Genomic DNA, 24,529 nt, shown 5'->3' on the forward strand with positions numbered 1-24,529 from the left:
TCTCTAATTACATGTGTCTGCATTCAAATATACTCTCGTCTAGTTGAATTTTGAGGTGGTCGTTGTGATAAGAAAGCCTGAGTGGCCCTTCGGATAATTTGTTTCGATTGGGTAATGTAATGGGGTGGTGTTCAGTTATCTTTGGTTAGTAGGGTGTTTATTTGCTCGTGGTCAAACTTTCTATGGCTGAGGAAGTTTTGTCACTTTGTTTGTAGAATAAATGGGTGAATTGAGTCGTTTTGTTGTTTGTTGACTATGAAGTGTGGGTCTAAAATTTCTCCGGTAAAGTGGGTCAAACTATTGATGGAAAATGAGAAATTTCTCCGGTAAAGTGGGTTAAAATATTGATGGAAAATGAGACTTTGCTTCTGGGTAATTTATGGAATCATAATTATATGATTTTGTGTTTTTGTTCAAGTTTATTTTGGTTAGTTCGAAGTATTAAATTTTTTTGAGTTAAAATTAATGAACATGTGACTTTTTTTTAAAGAAGAAACATATATTTTTAACCATTATATTAAATACTTATTATATTATATAACTACATCTAATTTTAAAATTATAAATTAATATATTTTTTTGAATTATATATATATATATATATATATATATATAATTAATTATAATTATTATGTTTTTGTTACTAAAAATTGGTTTATTTGTTTATTTATTTATATATAAATATAATGCAAATCACTACCTAGAAAATCTCTTACCATGTGCTTTGTAAAGTTATTAAAAGAAATACTATTCCACAATGGGAAGGATTACACATCAAATCCCATACCATGTGCTATGTTAAGACTAGTAGAAGAGTTTTACTCAACTTTAAGTAACTCCATAGCAAAATTGGAGTGTGCTTTAAGTACCTTTTTAATTTATAACAAGGAAAGTAAATAATTTGTTAATTAATTTTTTTAACTTAAGGTTCTGAATTAGTTGCAACTTACTATGCAATCAACTCTTCTTTATTTCACTGGCTTATTTAACATGAGCTTTTATTAAGTGGTTATTAAAAATGGAAATCATTCAACACACCATGCTATGTTAAAAAATAAGTTTCACATCATGCAATGGTAAGAATTGATATTCATCACAAGTTCAATTGGAACTATAGCATTGAGAAAAGGATTAATGGGGATGGAAAGCTTATTTTGGTTTGGAAAATAATTGTAAAATGACAAACCTCGTAATGTGGGATAGAAAGAAGTTCCTCTTTGAAACTTTAGTCACTCTGATTATCTTATATGGATGTGAGGTTTGGGGTTGTAGAATCTCTAGAGAATCCTGGAGAAATATTGAGCAAACACAAAAGCGTTTTATAACATATAACCTCAAAATTAAAAGCAACACACCCTATCCTATTTTCCTTATAGAAGTGGGTCTTTCCCCTATCGAGAGCCTAGCTATGACTAGGCTTCTATTTTACAAGAACAAAATCAATAACATAGGAGACCATAGAGTTCCTAAGCTAGCTTTAAATTTTAGCCAAAACCACCTAAGGCTCAAACAGGTTGGTATAAAGACACCAGGGCCTGGTTAAACCATTGGGAGATCGATGAACATGTTGCATTGCAAAACATTAATAACATTAAAAATATTGTTACTTCTAAGTTCAAAGAAAAAATGTGGTGTGAGAAAGATTTAGCAGCGAAAAAAAAATTAAGATATTATAAGGAGGTCATCAACCCCACCCTAAAAGGTCAAAAGTATCTCTCTGTTTTAACTAGCTCAAAGAAGAAAATTAATATTGCCAAGATTAGAACGAACTCTCATGAACTCCATAGTGAAACGGGTTGTTGGGTAGTTCCTAAAACACCATGGATGGAAAGGTTCACCATCTCTGTGAGAATACGAACATCGAGGATGAAAATAACTTCCTCTTAGAGTGCCTCGTGTACAACCACATTAGATCTCAGTTTCAAAATCTTTGTTGCAATACTGACTTTCCTAGCCTTTTACGTTGTCAAAATTACAGTGAGCTCGGGAGGCTTCTCTCCAAGCTTTTTGAGCATAGCAATAGAATCTTAAATCAAACTAAATAATTCATTTCTTTAGGTCCGATAGACCAAACTTTGGTCTCAGTGGATGTTAACCACCACCATCATCATCATCAAAGTGGTAGAAAGCATAGTGCTACAATTAACCATAAACACTTAATAAAAAAATAAAGCACCTTTCATTAATTCAAAAATAAACATATACTATCATCATCATCATCAAAATGGTAGAAAACATAGTGCTACAATTAACCATAAACACTCAATAAAAAAATAAAGCACTTTTCATTAATTCAAAAATAAACACATAATTTAAATACATAATTACAAATATAAATGAAATCACACAACAAGTAATGAAAATATAACTTACGCAACACTTTATCTATTGGAGTTCGTATAGTGTTGATATTAACCTACGCAACTATTAGATTTTACACGCTAATTTCACACAATACACACACAAGAAAAAGAATGAGAATAAGAGTGATATTTATATTAAAGAAAAATTCTTAAATTGAACATGAGTGCCTTTCTTTTTTCCTTCACATTTCTCCACGAACAAAAATTGCAAAGCCTTTTATACTCTCAGCAGTTTGTTTGTTTATTATTATTATTATTAAATTGAAATAAAAATTTTATAAATATAGATTCACTTGAGAATTAATGAATCTTAAATGGTTACAACGGTTCTTTAACTTCATAAAATATAAAATATAGAAAATGATTTTCAATATTGATGCTAATATAGTAACTGGTTCATAAATAATTCTTCACTCACAATTAAATAAAAAAATACATACCTCCCAATTTTAATCATATTTTAAAATGAAATACTAATTTCCTTTTTAATGGAAAACACCATATCCTAAATTATATATTCAATCATTAAAAATATAATATAAGGTTATGGGTAGTCACATGAATATGTAAATGATGAAAGAAGTAGGATGAAAATATGAAAATTATAAGACCCATCATGGATGACACATAATGAGTGGAAGTGGATACATAATGCATCGACACAATGTGATAAACAAAAGATAAAATTCTATCATGTAAAACCTAGAAGGAGGGATCATAATATGAGAACTTGTCAAAGTTGATAATGCATCCTTTTCCATGGAACTTGATGAATCAAAAGCGTAAATACACCACATAATATATGGCATGGATGTAATCATTCCAAGTAGGATATTATATTCCATGGGATTGAGCATGACCAAAACACAAGTTAATATAGTCTTAGTACCTAACTTAATGTTGAGATTATATAGGATCCATCAATTAGGAATGTTACTACCATCAGAGGCATGTAACTTAGTGGTTGGTAGAACAAGATTGTAACATAGTACATCAAGAGGCCCTATCATGCACTACTCATAGATGAACCAATAATTTCTTAATTATGATGTATGTTTGAAAGAACGTGGAAGCTGTGAAATATTTTTTGAAATGTGATATCAACAAAAATTGGGGATCTTCTATGGATGGGGATGAGCTCTTCCATAAGAAATTGGGGATAATTTCTTATGAACATCAAGTCACTAGAGGTGGTAGGCGTGCCCCCATGTCTAGATGATTGGGTCTTAATAATGATCTAAATCCAATTGGATGGTGGATTTCCCACTTGAATGGTATAAGGAATCTTGAAATATAATGATTATATATTAGCCCTTTAAGAGGGAAATGGTTTCACAACACTACTAACTATGAAATGGGATGGGGTATCTATTAAATTTCCCTCACCCCAAGGAAGGGTAGTGATAGAGGTAGCACCTACTCTTATCAAATAATATACTTTACTATCACCAAAAAAATGATCACCTAGTCATATTTTATTAGGTTGATCGAAATACACCATGTAGTATGAGTTTTACACATTAAAACCCACTTTCACAATAATAAATAATTTAGAGAACCACTTTTACTAAGCTATTTCCATTTAATTAAACTATCCACATGGAAAATAACAAATGAGTGATTTAAATACATTCTTGGTTGGAAGTCTAGGTTGTGAGGTTCCTCTATTTTTTATGGAATTGCTAAAGAGTATCAATGAAGAATCTTAAAGGGAAATAATAGTTGCTAAGGCACAAACTCATGTTTGTGCCTCAGCAACAAACTCATGTACACTAATTAACTACATGGAAGATAGTGATTCAAATTGGTGTTAGGGGCTCATTAATGGAGGATCTATTGGTGTTGTTTTTCTCACAATGGGATTTGCATTTGGGTGGAGGGAGGATGAAATTCTTAAGTTTTCATATGATTCATGATGGAGTGGATATATTTATGGAACCTAGCATGGAAATTTAAAAAATGCTTCAAAATTAGTCTGTATGGATAGGGGAAACTAGATCTACTCTAATGAATCAATAATTAGTGAATGTAAAGTTTTTCCAGATGTATGAATAAAATGTGTAGCGTGTTGGGTTCTTTTGCATCTATCAAAGGATCACGAGAGTTAATTCTCTACTAAATAAATTAATGTTATTCAAGTATGATGTACTCATGGTACAACCAAGAATGTGATGATGCTATGAATAGTGCTTGTAGTTGTTACAAATATATATATATATATATATATATATGTGTGTGTGTGTGTGTGTGTGTGTGTGTGTGTATGTATGTATGTATATGTATCGAGCATAGTGAATAAATAAGGGGGAGGGGAATGTAATATCCCTGACTTGACCCACAAATTGTAATGTATTTATGCTTATGAAGTTTAGTCTAGTGATCCGATACATAGTAGTTATGTTACTGAGATGGAATATGTTGAAGTATGTGTGCCTCTATTTTTATAAACTTTTTGGGCCAGTGGGACAATGTGTTGATGTGCTTTGAGGTAGGGGTTCTTGTATTGTGGTCAGTCTAGAGAGCTTGTGTGTTAAAGGGGGGTAATGAGTCTAGCAAATGTGACATGTAAAGTGTACATGTATTAATAAATGACATCATAGCTATAGACTATGGGAAAAAAAGAGTATAGGGGGTAGGAATCCATATAATGAGAAACGTGAGGTGGCAGAACCTAGACATGGATCCTAAGACAAATAATTATTATGGTTATGTATTCCTAAAATTATTTTTAGGAATAATAATAAAATATTATAATCCTAAACTATAAATAAAAATTAAAGGGAGGGGCATAGGTCACATAGAGTTTCCCTTTCCATCATATATTCCCAAGGGATGACTTTGGACTTGTTTATGGGCAGATAAAAAGGATTTGCAGCTAATATACCTCGATGACTATAGGTGGGTCTGGGTACAAGGACACTTCTCCTTAGGTTGTCTCGGTGAAGGCTAAATCCATATAGGGGGAAGTGTAGGGATAGGTGTCCTTGCATTAGCATGAATGGTACTTGGTGACCCATGAGGGTAGTAGGAACTCCTAGAAGCCACAAGAATCTCACACATCTTTGGCCAATTGAGTTAGATACCCTATTGGTAGTGGCATAATTCGAGTGGATGCAAGTACTAAGAAGGAGGTGCAGTAATTGATTGTGGGATTGATGGCAGATATGCCGTTTTTGGGGTTTGGTACCTTGGTCCTATTTATATCTGGTACTATAAATGTACTTGAGTTGGATATAAATTGGCATGATTGAGTCATAGCCTTAGATCAAGGGTGATTAGCTACTAAGAGAGTTGGAGAAGCACCTTATTTGGATGGATGGTGTATATGAGGTATATAGCTAGTCGGTGATTTTTATCATATGAGTGATTAGACTTGTTTTTTATTTTATTTTATTTATTTATGATTATCATGCATGTAGTTATGTTTTTAGGTTATATTTGATGTGTTTTGTGCTATTTCAATATCAATAGTATTGTGAGTGGTATTTCCCCAATTGGATAGATGAGGAGTGTTACAGGGCATGAAGAAAAAACTAGGAATCAAAACAATATTTCCAACTATATTCATCTTGGACATTTGTTCTCCCCTATCTTTTACATCAATGACAAAAATATTTCCAACAATATCCCCCTAACTTTGACATTAATGATAACACAATATTCAACAAAATAAACAACTTAAAATTAGGAAGTACACTATAAAGTTGAAATGCAATCAAAACTATAGTTTAAAAAAATTAACTAAAGTTTGCAAATTAAAATTTGTTACACTTTATCCAATTTTATGAAAATATATAGTTTCTAAAATAGCTAGTTGAATATCCTAGAATAAGTGTTGAAAATTTAAAATGTTAAGAAACCAATCAAAATGTTAAATGTAATGAATATTGAAGAATAAAAACTCATTTCTTTACCTACAATGTTTCTACTAGAAAAATCAATAAGAAACACTAATCTAAAAATAAGTCAAAAGAACCAAGTACACAAACTATTTTTTTTTTTTTCAATATTCACTATGTTAAAAATAGAAATAAAATAGTTCCAGCAGAGGTTGTCTTCTAAAGTGGTAACATGTAGTTTTCTATAAGAAAGCTATGTGCTAACAAAATAAAATTAATAGTGTTAAAAAATGCTTACAACTAAGACAGAGAAATAGAATTTCATTCCCAATCCGCTCATACAATTAAGGCTATAATAAGTGAACTAGAAAACGATAATAAAGATAACTAATCTAAGAAATACGTTAAAAGCACACACACAAAACTAAGGAAGGAGACAAAGATCAAGTTACACAGTGGATCCTATAGTCTATATTGAGTATCTTAGCACAAGGGTGTGGAAAAATCCCCTACTTATATGTTGTGTGTATCTTACCACAAGGGTGTGGAAAAATCCCCTACTTATATATTGTGTGAACAAGGTAATAGACAAAAGTACAGTAACAAAACATAAGCAACAAATACTAAATTGACTAACTAGAATCTACCATTAATAACATAATATACACTAAAATAAATAATAAATCTTTATTAAATTAATCAATATATTCCTATTTGATGATAACTTGATGTAACTAAATGGGATCTAAAGACACCTTTAAGATGAATACCTTTTCTTCTTATGTTCTCTAAATCCTTGGTAGAAATAAGATTCTCTGAGCTAGAGAAATGATAAATAAGATACAAAACATTTTTAGTTGAATTATAATAGCGTAAGTTTACTATAGATTATATGTTATTTTTATGACTTTGTAATTTTATTTATACGTGAAATGCTAAACCTTCTTTTACTATTGGAAATAACTTTAATATAAACTATCACATTGAAGTAATAATAAATACAAGATATTAGATAAAAAATTATATATAGTAAGTAATGTGCTAATAATGAATACAAGATATTAAATAAAAAATTGTATATAGTAATGATAGCTCAATAAGATACACAGCGTCCCACTACACTATTTGAAGGGTACACATATGTTAATAAAATGACAAAATAATACTCTTTTACTTTCAAACAATAACATGTCATTGAATAAGTTTTTTTTTAAGAATTTGCATGTAGAGAATAAGTTAAATATTATTCTATATATTTTGGTCATGTCTCGTTTTTTTTAATATGGTAAGGCTAAGCCCACATGGAATGGAAATTTGTTTAGACTAATCGGGTAAATGTCCATACGAGCTGTGTTCGTCATCGTACACTGAAGCAGCAGCGTGTCTCCCTCATATTGACACTAATGAAGGCATTCAGATGCAAACGCCGACCCAATCGATGAATTTTCTGGAACCCCGAACTTGTATTGATGCCGATGCCCCTGCAGTGGTAATACTTGATGCTCTCTCCACCGAAAAGCCGCATGATTCCGGCCTGCTCGGAACAGCTTCTTTAGGGCCGGTGGTGCAGCTTGATCAGACTCCCGAGGGTGATTCTTCACAGGCGCTCACTCAATATTGGCCAAAATTCGCAGCCAACCTTGGCTACCCCACTCAAATTCTAACCTGTAACTCGGCAGCAAATTCTTTGCTGGATTCCAGTAACCCTAGTTTGCCACCAACGCGGAGCCATCGAAAGAAGAAAGCAGCGGGAGGAGGTGGTGGTGATGATCATGAGGCCAGCAGGGTACGTGTTCGAAATATTCACAAACTGGTGGAAAGGCAGAGGCGAAATAAGATGAAAGCGCTTTGTTCAACACTGATATCGCTACTCCCCGAGGAGTACCGCAAGGTTAGGTTTTCTATACATAAAAGTATTCAGAGCAAAAGAAAAGGGGCAGTGGCTTTACTTGTATTTGCCATTTTTTAAGATGAAACATATTAATAAAAGAGGCAATGATTTTACTTACTTGTTATTGTTATGTTTGTAGACAAAATACACATTATCGGAAAAACTGCTGGAAGCCATTAAATACATTTCTCATTTACAAGACAAGGTAATAGAGGTCGGAAAGAAAAGAGATGAGCTAAAATTCATGGCCACTGTTAAACCATTTTCCACCAGCTCATGTGTTTATAAAAACCTGCAAGCTTCCCAGGCTCGACCCCCCATTGAACCGGAAAAACATCAGACAATTAGGGTTGGCAAATTTGGTCCAGGCATTCAAGTCACCGTAAACACTTTCAAAAACCAGATTGAGTTGTCTATTCTGCTAATGGTTTTGGAAGAAGAGGGACTTGAAGTTGTTGTTGCTACTGTTTCTGCTATAAATGATAGGGTCTTTTATAGCATTCAGTCAAAGGTAATGTATTATTGTATGAAATCATTGACGCTGGATGTTTATCTGATTTTTTTTCTGAGTAGTTTAACGTTTCTACTTCTTAACCTTGCAGCTCTCAGATTTTCGCCAATTTGATAGCGCTGTCCTACACGGGAGAATTGATCATTTGATGAATGGAAATCTTCCATAAAATTCGATGATAAAGTAATCTATAGTTTACTCTTCTTCTGGCTGCATATTTCTGTTGAAATGGATATTCACTTCTCGAAGAAGGCTGTCCGAGACTACTCTAAAGTTAAGCCTACTGTAACAGACTTAAAGCAAACTTGTCTAAATAAATATAAGCACTTTTGCCTCTCTGTGGGAGCAGATTTATTTTTTTTTGGTTGGTCTATTGCGTTCTTAGTAATTCTCTTTTCAATTTTCTCTGTTATCGTTCTTGTCTTCTATAAATAAATATAAGTATATAAGCACTCTTTCCACTCTGTAGGAGCAGAAATTATATACTCATACTCTGTCTTATGAAATGCCTAACCATGAAATTATATACTGTGTCTTATGAAAAGCCTAACCATGAAACTTCTGGGTATGTCTTCGTTCCCATGCTTAAATAAATGAGAATAAGTATGTTTTATCAGTTGTGTATTTTGAATCCTGTTTTGTTACGAAGAGTATCCAAAGTTTCTTAATAAGTGAGAATAAGGCATGTTTTACCATTTTTGTATTTGGAATCAGTGAGAATAAGGCATGCTTTGCAATTTTTGTATTTTGAATCCTGTTCGGTTAGGAAGAGTATCAAAGGAAACTTTTGTGCGAGAACTTTGTTGGCCTACTGATTTATGGAGAATTTTCATTTAAAAAAATAAAATCATGTAAACTATTAATATGTTTGGATGTTATTTTCACATTTACTAAGAAAATTGTGTGAAGTGTTAGCAGGTTTATTTTATTTTATTATATTTTTTCAAATTGTGAAAAAGTTTACATTCTTTAGTTATTAAAAATACTTAGGTGTAATTGTTCTAAGTTTTTGTTGATAAGATTTTAGTTAAGATTGTTTTTTCTACCGTTTAAAATGTTAATTTTCTTTTAGCATATTGAAAGAGCATTTTAGCACAGAAATTGTGCGGAGTATATACCTTAAATTTATGATTCAACCAATATTTAGAGATTTTTAAGCAATATAAACTCATTTTTTTTTAAATTAGAAAAATTAAACTTCATTACATATCCAAAATTTTATATAACCAATTACTAAGAAAATCTGACCATATCCAGAATTTTTGTAAATGTTTTAAGAAAAACAGAAAACAAACGGCCTATAAATTCAAAATGCAAAATACATACACTGAAGTACAAGGTGTAGGGTCTTCAATGCCATGAGAGAAAAACAAATAAACCAATAATCAATAATCTAAAAACAGAATAAGAGTCAATAGACTAAGAAGAGGGATCTGAGTTTTCCAAAAAACAGAATAAGAGTCAATAGACTAAGAAAGGGATCTGAGTTTTCCTTATCTTAGTCATATAAGTAAAAATATTAAAAAGAAAAGTGGCAGTGACTTTAATTGTATTTGCCCTTTTTTTAAAGATGAAACATATTAATAAAAATGTTTAAAGGAGAAGAAAAAGGTCAATGATTTCAATTGTGATTTTGCCATTTTTTTAAAGATCGAAACATATTAATAAAAGTGTTTAAATGAGAAGAAAAAGGTCAATGGTTTCAATTGTGATTGTTATTTTTGTATACAATATACACATTACTGGACTAACTGCTGGAAGCGACTAAATACATTTCTCATTTACAAGATAAGCCAGTAGAGATCGGAAAAAAAACATATGAAACTAAAGCCACTGCTAAACCATTTTCCAACCGCTCATGTGTCTATGCAAACCTGCAAGATTCGCAGGCTCTACCCTCCATTGTACGGGAGAAGCATCAGACAATCAGGGTTGGCAAATTTGGTCCAGGCATTAAGTCACCGTAAATACTTTCAAGAATCAGATTGACTTCTCTAGCCTGCTACTGGTCTGAGAAGAAACCGAGTTGAAGTTGTGTGCGCTACGGTTTCGGCTATAAATGATAGGGTCTTTTATAGCATTTAGTCGAAGGTAATGTGTTATTGTATGAATCCCTAGACGTCAGATGTTTATCTTGATTTTTTTCTCAAAGAAGTTTAACGTTTCTATTTCTTAACCTTGCAGTTTTCAGATTTTCTTGATTTCTCAAAGTAGTTTAACGTTTTTATCTCTTAGTTTTAAGATTTTTGTGGTATAAAAATGGAGAGAGATCAGAGAAATTGTACACACAACAAATCACACTTGATATTTTTATTAATCACAAAGGTTACATATATAAGACATAATACATCTACATCAAGAGTATGACTCATACATTGAAAACAACACCTTCTAGATTGAATCCTAGTAACTCCTAATAATAACTACACATGACATGGCATCATTACTTCCAACACCCTCCTTTAATGCTTACAAGGAAAACATTACAAACACATATTACAACAACAATATTAATTTTTGTTCGACTTGTCTTCATCAATGCTCACATTCACTCTCGAAATCTCACAAACACCTCTCTTTCACCATCACATATTCTAGGTGTTAATTGACCATTTAAAACATAACCCCTTTAGACCATCTTTGAGAATTGACGCCTCTCGAAGCGTGATTGTCCATACTAAACCATCCTATGGAGATATCTTTCGTTGTATTCCCTAGTTATCTAGGAATTTGAGTACCATCCTATGGAGAGACCTCCATCTGTTGAACACATGGTCTTTAGCTGTATTCCCCAATTATCTAGAAGGGCAAAGCACTGAATATATTCAGAAGTCAATTATACAAGATGACCTCGTAAACACATAATCAAATTAACCTGTAAGCTTATATGCTACCAGCTTATATTCTTATGTCACCGTATCCATAAAAAATGGCCAATTTAAAAATATATTAATCTATTCTGTAATTAATTACTGAATGTATTTAGAAGTCAATTATAGAAGATGACCTCGTAAACATATAATCAAATTAACCTGTAAGCTTATTAGCTACCAGCTTATATTCTTATGTCACCGTATGCATCAAAAATGACCAATTTAAAAATATATTAATCTATTCTATAATTAATTCTTCATTTGATTTTTCACACTAAATAGTACAATAACATACTATAACTTCAACTTATACCAAAAATTTACTACATAAAATCAATACTATATGACAAAATCAACACTATATATCACCATTAATATTTATAAATTCAATGGCCTCCCAAGATTTTCACGACCACTTTTCAAACTGACAACAGTTATGACAACCAAACCAAACTTAAAAACACTATTCTGCTCTTGAACCCACTTTTCAACCTGACAAGAGTTATGACAACCAAACCAATCTTAAAAACACTATTCTGCCCTTCAACCCTGACAACCAAACCAATCTTAAAAACACTATTCTGCCCTTCAACCCTGACAACCAAACCAATCTTAAAAACACCATTCTGCTCTTGAACCCACTTTTCAACCTGACAAGAGTTATGACAACCAAACCAATCTTAAAAACACTATTCTGCTATTGAACCCAATGCACAGTACGTTGGAATCAGCGGAGAAAACCTGTAGAAATAGTCGGCCCCGAGAAGTGTTTCCGGTGCAGCAGAAGTGTCATAGATGTTCAAATAGTTATTTTTCCAGTTTTCCATCGCTCATTCCAAACTCGGCCGTGAAGGTAACCTCGGTGGTCAGTTTGTCCATATATGTGATCTCATTTCACAAGGGCCCCATTCATCTACCAAATCTTTGGTAAATTTACACATGATCTCAACAGAGGCCTTGAGCTTCTCCATATTAAAGGCAGCCGCAGCGATTTGATGCTGGTAAGACCATCATTAACAACACACACGCCTTTCCCGAGCACAACTGATAAGAAAATGAAGAAATGAACAGTCGTATCAGGCAATGACTTTATGACTCAGGGCCTTTTATTACTAATAAAATTTCATATTGAGAAGAAAATGGAGTGCCTGTTCGCTGATTTCTACAGAGCGTGGCTAAATCTGGTTGTTGCCGTCATGGTGAAAGGCAAATGATAATCATCACCCTTATTGTGTGGTCTGGAAATCTTCAGGTTTATTTCATTACAGCTGCGTGGCTTCTGCGATGTAGAATGCCCTTGTGACCAGAAAATTCAACTTTGCACAGTGCAGCAATGGGGAGAAATGGGAAAAATATGGAAATACTTCACAGCAATGCTCGGTAGCACCACGTTCAACGGGCTCTACAGCTCCATGAACAGTATTGCAGCAACACAATTTTTCTACAGTTCAGATCTAAAAAATTGTTGTATACAGATTTACCCACACTGCAATTTCGACCATTCAGCTCTAAAAAAATTGTTTATACATATTCATCTACATTGCAAAAAAAATTGTTGTATACAGATTCATCCACACTGCAAAAAAAATTGTTGTATACAGATTCATCCACACTGCAATTTCCAGAATTGCCCTAATGGCAGCATACAAAAATAAAACAAAATTTATTAACAATAAACAGTTTACACAACACAATCCGCTAACCTAATGTATTTGTAAAGCAATAAAATTAAGTATCTCACATTTTCCTGGCTTTGCCTTAGAGGAGCCAAGCCAGTACTAGCTCTAATATCATGATAGAAAAATTGAAAGAGATAATAGAGTGTGCACAGGGTTGAAATTTGGATTCTTCAATAAAAAAAATTTTGACGTTTTGGATTTTTGTGTTGGCCGTCTAGGAACTTTATGTTTAAAATTTTTCTCTTCAATCAAAATGTTTTGATAATAAATAGACCTTTCATCAATAAAGGTTTAATTAAAAAAATACTTTTCAATCACACCACTATGTTAATTTTTCTCACATATTTATAATAAGAAAAAAACAATGTGACCATAACTAAACAATTTGTTGAATCATAAAGGTTGTTTTAATCATGGATGGGATCCACAACTCCCAAACCATCCAGATTCAATGCTTCTCTCAAACACATGATACAAAAATTATGAATAAATCTAGAAATCTATTTTACTCACACCCAACTCATTGTTATCGCAATCAATCTACTCCCATTTCAATTTCTTAATTTGGATTTCTATTAGATAATTTAAATGTTGCAATTTCAGTAAAAACAAACAGATTTCTTCCACCAATGTAAACAAAAAAAACTTCCCAAAAAAAATGTCTATCTCAAAAACTTTGGAGTTGACCAAAAACTATCCTCCATAGTACCCATCCTCTCCACCAAAATAATATCATAAAATCGAAGTAAAGTTCAAATTTTTAGTAAACTCAACAAACTTAATTTATTTAGATATAAACCACATAAATTTAATTTATTTAAATAAAAACAAATATTATAATGTAAATTCCAAATATTAAGCTACTTAATTATTAATCACTCAATCTAATATATTACGACTAAATACATGCTATCAAATATACACCTATAACTTTAAATAACATGAAATTAATTTATTTCAATAGAAACAAATATTATAGAACCAATTCCAAATATTACCGCACTTCTTTATTGACTGGTCAATAAAATATATTTACGAGGATCAGATTCGAAGACTTGTTTGAGAGGGTAGTGATGACGTTTTCGTCAAAAAGTGAACAATAAAAAAAACGTTTTATAACTCTGAAAACCCATCACAAAAAACGGCTTTTTAAAATTTGTAAACGTAAAATACGGTCAAAATGCCTTGTGACCGGCATTTCACCCGTCAAATTCCAACCCTGAGTGTGCATACAACAAATCATATTTTATATTTTTATTGATTACAAATATTATATATATAAGAAATAAATTATTGCTTTTGAGACATTTAGATCAAGATAGTTATGACTCATACATTGGAACCAATATCTTCTAAATTGACTCCTGGTAACTTCTAATAATAACTACACATGATATAGAATCTTTACTTCCAATATTTCATCATTTTAATAGGACTGTCTCACACGATAAAATTTATCCATTAATAAACAGCAATATTCCATAAAATTCTGCTGAAATGGATATGCACTTCTCGAACAAGGCTGTCTGAGGCTAGTATAACAGACTTAAAATTATTAAACTTAAAAAATACTTGTATAAATAAATAGAAGTACATTTTCCTCTCCGCAGAAAATAATTGTATAAATAAATAGAAGCACATTTTCCTCTCCGCAGGGAGCAGAATTCGTTTGTCTCTTCGTTCTTTGTAAATCTCTTTACCATTTTCTCCGTTATCTTTGTTTTGTATAAATAAAATTAAACACTCTTTCCTCTCGGTAGGAGAAAAAATATTTTGTTTCTCTTGAGCTCTGTTGTTGTAATTTTCTTTTCATTTCCATTTAATTATAAAATATCATAATATAATTATTTCAAATTAAATATAAATATTATAAAATATTTGATATATTAATAATAATAATTTTTAAATAATAACATATACTTTTATTAACTAATATTTTAATAAAAAAATCAATAATATTTTTTTAAACAATCGATGATCACTACTCAACTATAAATACTGGTAAATCACTAATAAACCTAATAAAGATTGAAATTGTTGGGTTTTACATTTTCAAATATAACGTAATTTTTAAATTTAATAATATATAAATATTATTTAAATTTTAGAAATTATATATAGTTTTTATAAAATTATATTACAAATTTAAATATATAATAATGATGATAGAAATTAATTGAGATTTATTAATAATTTATTTTTATGATTGAAAAGAAGAACATATGTGAGTAAGATTTGGGAATTTAAGAGAAAGTGTTTTTTTTTATCTCCAACCCTCTTAGTATCAAAGGTTATAGACTCTTACATCCCAAAGTGTTTTTGGAACTGACCAATGTCTGATTTCACTTTGAAGCTTATGAGAATTATTTCTTATCTTGGAAATATTCATTTTCCTCTTAGGATCATCAGGTCATAAAGATAATTCTAGCTATCAAGATTCTCGTTGATTACCTCCTTATGGTATGTTAGCTTCCTTTTCATTTTACGATTTATCCTAATTTAGAGGTAATAAAGATAATTCTAGTTATCGAGATTGTGGTTGATTACCTCCTTATAGTATGCTAGTTTCTTCCTTATCATATGTTAGCTTCCTTTTCGTTTTACAATTTATCCTTAAATTTAGAAGTAATAGTACTTTTAATATTATCCGTATTCTCCTAGATAATATCCTCCTTTACCCTCAATGATCTAGTAAATATTGGGCATGTTCGTCAGAGGTGGGGGTTTTGGCTAGAGTTAGAAGCAATTTTGGGGGAACCTCTTGGCTTACATGTTGTATCGATTCTTCTTATACATGATATACCTAATCATAACCATGCTTTCAATGGGATAAAGGCTGGCTACAATCAAGAGGATAAGGTAGGGAGTATTTCCTTAAATCTTGAGGTTGTAGGATATAAATTGCTTTTGGATCAAACCAATCTTCCTCCATGATTCTATAGAAAAACTACAATCCCAAACCTCACACCTATATAAAATAATAGGGGTGACAAGAGTCTCAAAGAGGAACTTTGTTTTACTCTATAACCAAAGTTCTATCGACTTATAATTATTTTCGAGCCCATAATAATATTTCCAACCCCCAATAAATATTTTCTCAATGTTATAATTCCAATTGAGCTAATGATGAATGTCAATTCCTAGATACTTGTATGAAAAAACTTTCTCCAACTAGTTATTTTCAAACATGAAATTATCATAGTTGATATTTTTGGATTTAATTCTCACGACCTTAGTTGTGTTGGTACTAACAAGCATACTCACCATGGAGCAATAATCACAGAGGATTTTAAGTTGCTTGTCAAGATTGTCATGGCTCCTAGCTAGAAGAGTTATATCATCAGCATAAAAGGGAAGAGTAATGACAATACCTATGATCTTGGGGCCATCATATCCTATAGATTCCAAATATTCTTCTAGCTTTTCAGTGTAAGTTCCAAAATGAGTAGGGGATAGGGGACATCCTTGCTTAACTCTGATATTGCATTTAATTTCTTCTTACCAACCCTCAGTGGTCCTAAGCTTGGAAATAATATTCTCATATAGCCTAGTTACAACAACCCTCAATTTGAGAGGAACCATTATCTCTTCTAGCCTGTTCCATAGATTACCCCGAGGAATTGTGTTGAAAGCTTTTCTAAAGTCAAGAAAAAAATAAAAGGGATCAGTTTTATTATTTCCACATCCCTCCACAATAATCCTAAGAGTAAAGGGATTGGTCTATAGTGGAGTGATGTATCCTAAATCCAACTTTCCCTTTAGCTCTTTTTCCATAGCATTCAAGCCAAAGGCTAATCTTATTTTCCAAAATGAGTCCATATAGATTGGATAAAACATGCCTAATAATAATGGTCCTATAATTAGAGGGAATGTTTTTGTCCCCACTTTTAAAGATAAGAACAATAAAACTTTGCATCCAAGGCTTAGGGAAGCCTTGTTTTACTACCAAATTAAGGGGTTTATGTATACTAGGGATGAGGATAGACCTTCCCATTTTGAAAATTTCAACTTGGTAACCTTCAATATCTCTAATTTTCCCATTAGAAAGACACTTGATCCCAAACTCCATATCTTCCAAAGAAAATATATCCTCCTTTATAAGAGTGTTCAATATGGTGCCCATGATGTCTCTCGAATCATAAATATTCTTAAGATAGATATACCAATTATTTAAGGGGATCAAATTATTTTCTTTCACTTTACGAACAAGAATATTCCTCCAAAATTTTCTAGGCTCAACTTTAGAAAAGTGAATATTCCTTTTCATAAGAACTTTGTACATATTTATTTTTTCAAGCTTTACAGATTCATTAGGAGTATCTCCAATTGCTTTCCTAGAAATTTTACAATCATTATCATACCAAGGGTTGGAAGTTTTATTGTACTTTTTATAAGAAACCTCCCTAGATAACTTGTTAATGGTATTGGAAATGTTTGTAGTCAAATTGTGGTAGATGTGCTCAATGTTATCACTATATGTTAAGAATTCTAAATCCCTTTTCAAATCCTTTAAGAAGACATCCATTTTACTTCTCGCAAAACTAATATGCCTTTGGCTCTCACAATTGGCTTCCATATGACTCATGGGAAAACTTATTTGGCATTTACCATGTTATAAAGTGTGAGGTAAACCATGAAATTCAATTTTCAAATCCCTTGTAAATAAAACCAACAAAAATAAATTAAATAACATATTACCTAATACTAAATTTATATTTAAAATTGAAATATATATAATTTTATATTAATTATTATAAAATAATTACGTCGTAAAGTGTTTCCCTTTGGGAATAACTCCCCTACTGCCCACCTGTCCTCAATGTGCACCATTCGATATTTCATTAGATGATTGAATTATAAGCATCCATTGATTTGAGATACGCTGACATGTGCCAGTCATGATTGGCTAGAAACTTGCAAAGCCTGGATGCTCACGGTTGTAACTAGTGAACGATCATTTCTTGATAGAATGTGATGAAGAATAGACACTGGTGGTTGTAAGTGGTAAATTCTCATTTCTTGATAGAATTTGATGGAGCACTAAATCCTGAAAATGATTGAAATCTGGATCAATTACAAGATTCTCGGTAGCCAAAACCCTGAAACTGAGCACTCCCGGTCGAAAATTTGAAGTGTGTGGGATGGACAAACTACCATGAGGGTGTTATTTTGGCATTACGATATTCTTTCTTGATTTTCTTGGTATTGGACATCGAAATTTTTGTTTATTTTCAGAGATGGCCGCCTCCACTATCTCTGTTACCTTACTAATGTTCTTTGTCACCTTCTTGGTAATGAATCTCTTCGCACCTTATGCCAATGCATAGTCTCCTGCCCCTAATCCCTTATACGACAATAAGATCTTGCCTTTCTATTTTATTTAAACAATGTGGGTCTTTACAGGATCTATGAATACTTCCTTGGACAACGATAAGTGAAAACAACCCTCAGAAAAATCATGGGAAAATCTCACGGCATCGACAGAGAAAAACAATATCACAGGTACTATTCGATTCTACTTGATAAAAACTGAATATATTAACTATAAACTAAATGGCTCACCAGGTGAGATACCTGGAGAGTGTACAAACACTCATACAAGCCCCCTTACATTGAGTTAGATGAGCCTCAAATATATAGGATTTCACACTAACGGGATGGTTTCAACCACTCCCTAGATATTAGGATATGAGGTCTAAGATTAGAGTCTCAAACCTATCATCATCATAATAATAATCTAAGTTTTGCCTTCTCCATTACTTCCAACACTCCCCCTTAATGGAGAAAGGGTACTGAATAATAACATATGCCTGCTGGTTTAGTCTTAGCTAGGCTTACAATTAAAACATGAAAAACTTAGTAAAAAAGGTTTTCATTTTGGTCTTTTTTCATGTGAGTCCATGCTTGTTCATCTCGAGTAGAGGCTTCATCTTCACTTTCCTTGCCATGAGGTAGTGATGTATCTTCACCTCATTTCTTCCCTAGTGATGGAAAGCTTAAATCTTTATTCTCGCCCTTCTCAAGATTATGGCGGGCTGGATAGGAGAATTTTCCCTCTCACTATTTCCGATGTCAACCATCTGAACGTCAGCTATGATGTCTTCATCATTCATTGATGTAACATTTTCACACATAGAAATATTAATGAGATCATCACAATTTAAATTCTCTTCAGCTTTGTCTTCTTCTACCACGTCTTTGCAATTAGCTTCATGTGGCTCGTCCAATTGATCTTCAACACTTTGTTCCTCTTTACACCCTTCCTGAAGATCAACTCGTGTGTCTTCAATCTCAGGATCTTGCACAATAGACTGTGCCTCTTGATTCTCGTGGTCATCAACAGAACCACATTGTTTTTCTGAAATTTCTTCTGACTCGAACATACTACTCATGCTAATGCCTCCAAATGCCCACATGAGAAAAACATCATCATCAGAATCAAAAATATCTAAAAGTATAGACATTTTGTTAAAGTCCATCTTATCTTGCTTTATCTTGCTTCGAGATTTCTTTTCGACTCCACATGGTTCTCTAACGAGCTCCAACAACCCCATTACCACGCAGGCAGGAAACTTCTCCCTTTGGAAGCTCTTCAACTGTAGAACCTTGTAGATTGTGGCTTATATGCCATGCAGGTCTTAGTGCCCTCGACTCTGGCGACGAGCAACAAAACGACCTCTCACAAGATGGAAACACTATCAATATCTAATTCTGGTGTATGTAATTAGCAATTTCTGATAACACATATTTCTGAAGATGGGTTCAAATCAGCAAGAAATTTTTGCATTTTCATTGTGGCATATAATAACTTAGAAGAAAATTTACCCAATTGGTTTTGGAATCTCCACAACCTGCAACTTCTAGGTTTCTCAAACAATAAGATTTCAAGGACAAATCTGCTAGATGACGCTATGGAACATGAAGCTCTGGAACACTCTTGAACCACACGCTGCCTCCACCCAGCTTTCTTGCTCCATCGACTTCACTAGGAATCTACTTTACTGGAGATGTTACTACTGCAATGACATGAGAATGTGCCAAACTCATGAATAATTAGATGGCTTACACATTGAATTCACGCTAAAATTCACGCGCTTCTTTCTCGAGATGTAAATTTTTAGTGCCTTGCCGTTTCATTGTGGAGAAAGAATGTGCCAACTCCTTCCACAAAAAATAAATTCCACGACCTCCACGCCTCAATCACAATCTCCTTCCTTCTTGGTAGACCGTAGCAACCTTGGCCTCAGGAGAAGATCCACGGCGATATGGCAGTGAAAGCATGCTTACGCAACAACTCTCTCCGACCTCTGCTACTATAGCAAGACTCCTCTTCCGCTGCGCAGGTCTTCTCCATGGATCAATAGCTTATTCCCTGGATCGAAATCCACCACGATGCCTCTGCTCAATGCACACCTCCAGGCATCCAACACGGCCTTTAGATGATAGCGAGGAGGAAGACTGTAGCAATTTCAGACAGGATCGGCACGATTTTCTTCTCAGCCCTCGCACCGATCTAGAAATAAAAATTCACGGAGTCTTAATAGTGAATTGGCGTTATTTTCTCCTCAAAATCTGTGTTGATTCTATCTCAGTCGCACCGACCTCTCTCCACTCAGATACAGGCTCCTCGACCCTGCAGATTTGATAACATGATAAAAACTGGACATATTAACTATAAACTAAATGGATCTCTAAGTGAGATACCTGGAGAGTGTACAAACACTCATACAAGCCCCCTTACATTGAGTCAAATGAGCCTCAAATATATAGGCTTTCACACTAACGGGATGGTTTCAACCACTCCCTAGATATTAGGATATGAGGTCTAAGATTAGAGTCTCAAACCTATCATCATCATAACAATAATCTAAGTTTAGATTTCTCCATTACTTCCAACACTAAATGGCATTTTAAAGAAACTTTGTTTCCCAAATTTAGTAGCCAAAGGATAAATCCACACCTAATAGATTTTGGAATCCGCAGTCGCCTGTAAGTTTGATGTTCAATGCGTATATGTATAAAATCTGATTTTTTTATAGTAGAATTTGAGTATCTAAACTCATTTTTTAATTATTGACTCACCCCTTATCACACTCTAACAGAGGGAGGGCTTCTTGGCTTAGGATTTGATTTATCAGAATCATAATAAATTAAATCTTCTTTCCCTCTTTTGTTTTTAAATTACATCAAATAGAAAATTTTCCCCTCAAATTAGTGGCCAAATTTATGTTGAGTGTGATTTTATTACGCAAAGCCGAATCATAGTCCCCTTTCTCCCTTCTCACAATTTTCTATGCAGGGAAAGTAAACATTTACCATGTATCGGTAGATAAGGTGGTGTAGTGTTCTTCCACAAGAAGGATTTTATGCTTATATTGTGGATTTAATTATATTTCATTGGAGTCCTTGCAATATAAAATTTGCAGAGATTTTTTTTGTAATTTGCAAAGAAAGATTTGGATTGAAATATTTTTTATGTTGTGGTGGTGGTGCAGGAAAAGGCCATAATGGTGATGGCTAGCAGAATAAATAAGACTCCCTCATCTTCTGCGTCGACGCCCTTTACACATTCAACTCACATTGCTCCCTCCTCATCAGCTATAGCCAATGGTAGGAGAACCCAAATTACTCATAGGATAAAAAGCGGTAAGAGTAACTGTAACTAAATAATAAATGCCAATCAAATTCATTTACAAATTCTTTCCAATTAATAGAAAATGTAAATTTGATAGTAGTTTGCATTGTTTTTGTAGTGGCACTTCCAACAACTCCAAAATTTTCTATTTAGCGGTTTTTAGAGAAGAGAAATGAGAGGTTCCATAGAGGAAAGGATCCTTACTCTCCCCACTGTAAAATTGATTAATGTTTAGACTCCATGTTGTCATATCAAAAATATCAAATACCTCTTGTTCTACATATTCTTTTTATCTAGCTACAAGAAAAAACCCTTCACCTTAATTGGTGGGTTATTGGCAGAATTTTTTAAAGGACAAGTTTTGATGTTGGAAATTGTCATATGAAATTACTTTTATTTGATTGTCGTAGGCGAAAGTTAAATTATTTAAATAAATAAGGAAAAAATGAAAGAAAGCATGTTTTAATTGGAAAAAAAACTTTTGAACTAGGTAATATTCAACAAATAATTTAATAACAAAAAACAAATTTAAAAATTTTAATTATTTTAAATTTTCCCATGACCTTGGTCTTGAGCCTTAATATTAAATATGTGAAAAACCATCTATAAATTTGAATTTCCTAACCAAATTTGGTCAATTACCTTTTAGGTTGGAGACTTTTTCTCCATCCAATATGAATGTTTATTGTAAATGGTAATCAGTTATATTATATTTACAACAACAACCAAATTTCATCAATCACCTTTTAGTTGGGAGACTTTTTCTCCATCCAATGTGAATATTTATTATAAATGGTAGTCAGTGATATTACAACAACAACAAGTCATTTTATATATAATGTGGCTATTGAGTTACTTTACTTTTATGTACCATTATCATATTTTAAACTTAAAACGTCATTTAAAACGTCATTTTACATATAATGCGGCTATCACTAGTATTCATGGTTACTTCTATGTACCATTATCATGGTCACTTCTATGTACCATTATCAGATTTTATTATAATATAATTAACTTCATTGCTTTTTTCCAATGTTATGTTATTTAATATAGTACCTTGACCAATGCTATCGTAGTGATATGTCTTTCTTAAATTTATATATATACACAAACATTAATTTGTATACGTCAAATGTATATATATAAACTTATAACATCATTTTACATATAATATGGTTATCACTAATTGGTCAATGCTATAAAAGTTAGCACACAAAACATGATTCACCAGCAACAAAGAACCATTCATGGTTACTTCTATGTACCAGATTTATTGTGATAAATTAATTTCATTGTTTTTATTTCAATGTTATTTAATATGGTACCCTCTCGTATTTCTTTACTGATATTTATATATAAAAACATTAATTTGTATATGTAGAAAATAGTGTATATAAACTACCAAAAGAAACTTAAAACGTCATTTTACATATAATGTGGCTATCACTAGTTGGTGAGTGCTATAAATAATGTATTGTCAAACAATAAGTTTTTACTTTTATATATATATATATATTTATTTATTGAAAATAATATATATAAATCTAAAAAAACTTAAAACGTCATTTTACATATAATTGACTATCACTAATTGGTTAGTGTTATAGTGTTATAAAATAATGTATTAACACACAAAAACATAATATAGTACCTTTATGTCTTTTTTTACTTTTATTTTTATATATATATATATATATATATATATATATATATATATATATATATATATTAATTTATATAAATAAAAAATAATACATATAACACAAAACACCATTTACGATTACTTCTGTAAGATTTTATTATAATATAATTAATTTCATTGTTTTTTTCCAATATTATTTGATATATTTAATATAGTACTTTTATGTTTTTTTTATACTTATATTTATATATATAAATATTAATTTATATAAATATAAAATAATATATAAATCTAAAAAACTTAAAACGTCATTTTACATATAATTGGTTATCACTAATTAGTCAATGCTATAAAATAATGTATTAACTACAAAAACATAATATAGTACCTTTAAGTCTTTTATATATATATAAATCTTAAAAAAACTTAAAATAATGTATTATCAATAATTAGTTAGTGCTATAAAATAATGTATTAACACACAAAAACATGATTCACCAGCAACGAAAAATCATTCATGGTTAGTTCTATGTACCATTGATTTTATTATAACATAATTAGTTTCATTGTTTTTTTTAAGGTTATTTAATATAGTACCCTCATGTCTAAATATATTAATTAATTTTATTGTTTTTTTCAATGTTATTTAATATAGTACCCTCATGCGTAAATATATAAACATCAAATTATATATTTATATATATATATAATTGATTATGGATATTTTTTTAAATTATATATATATATATATATAGATATATTAATTATGATTTTTAATTATGAATATTTATTTACGGTGGAGATTTTTGATTTGTAATTTTTTTTATAATATCATAAATCAATACTATTTCAAAAAATCATAATTTATGTTTAATTTTTTTTATTAATTAATTTAATTAAAAAAAGAAATAGCATAACTATTTTTGAGATAAGTTTAAATTTTTGATTAGTGACTATTACTACATCTATTATGAATTATAATGCATAGCTTAAATCCCAATTATCAACATAATAAATATCGAATATACCTAATCGAAAATAGAAACGAAATAATTAAATTACATAAGAGTATTTAAGTATATTGTATTTGTTT

The 24,529-nt window shown here is 31.6% G+C and overlaps 1 protein-coding gene across 1 annotated transcript; it reads left to right on the forward strand.

The window, feature by feature from the left end:
- Window positions 1–7,544: 7,544 nt before the first annotated feature.
- On the forward strand, window positions 7,545–8,922 carry LOC149159969 (transcription factor bHLH36-like). Its single transcript, XM_089433597.1, has 3 exons — window positions 7,545–8,093; window positions 8,233–8,604; window positions 8,696–8,922. The coding sequence occupies exons 1-3, from the start codon at window positions 7,620–7,622 to the stop codon at window positions 8,771–8,773; spliced, it is 924 nt and encodes a 307-aa protein (XP_089289723.1). The 5' UTR covers window positions 7,545–7,619; the 3' UTR covers window positions 8,774–8,922.
- The last annotated feature ends 15,607 nt before the right edge of the window (window positions 8,923–24,529 follow it).

This window comes from Pinus tabuliformis, chromosome 5_2 (genome assembly GCF_031772625.1).
Source record: "Pinus tabuliformis cultivar Carrire ecotype Pingquan chromosome 5_2, CPIR1, whole genome shotgun sequence".
NCBI classification, from domain to species: domain Eukaryota; kingdom Viridiplantae; phylum Streptophyta; class Pinopsida; order Pinales; family Pinaceae; genus Pinus; species Pinus tabuliformis.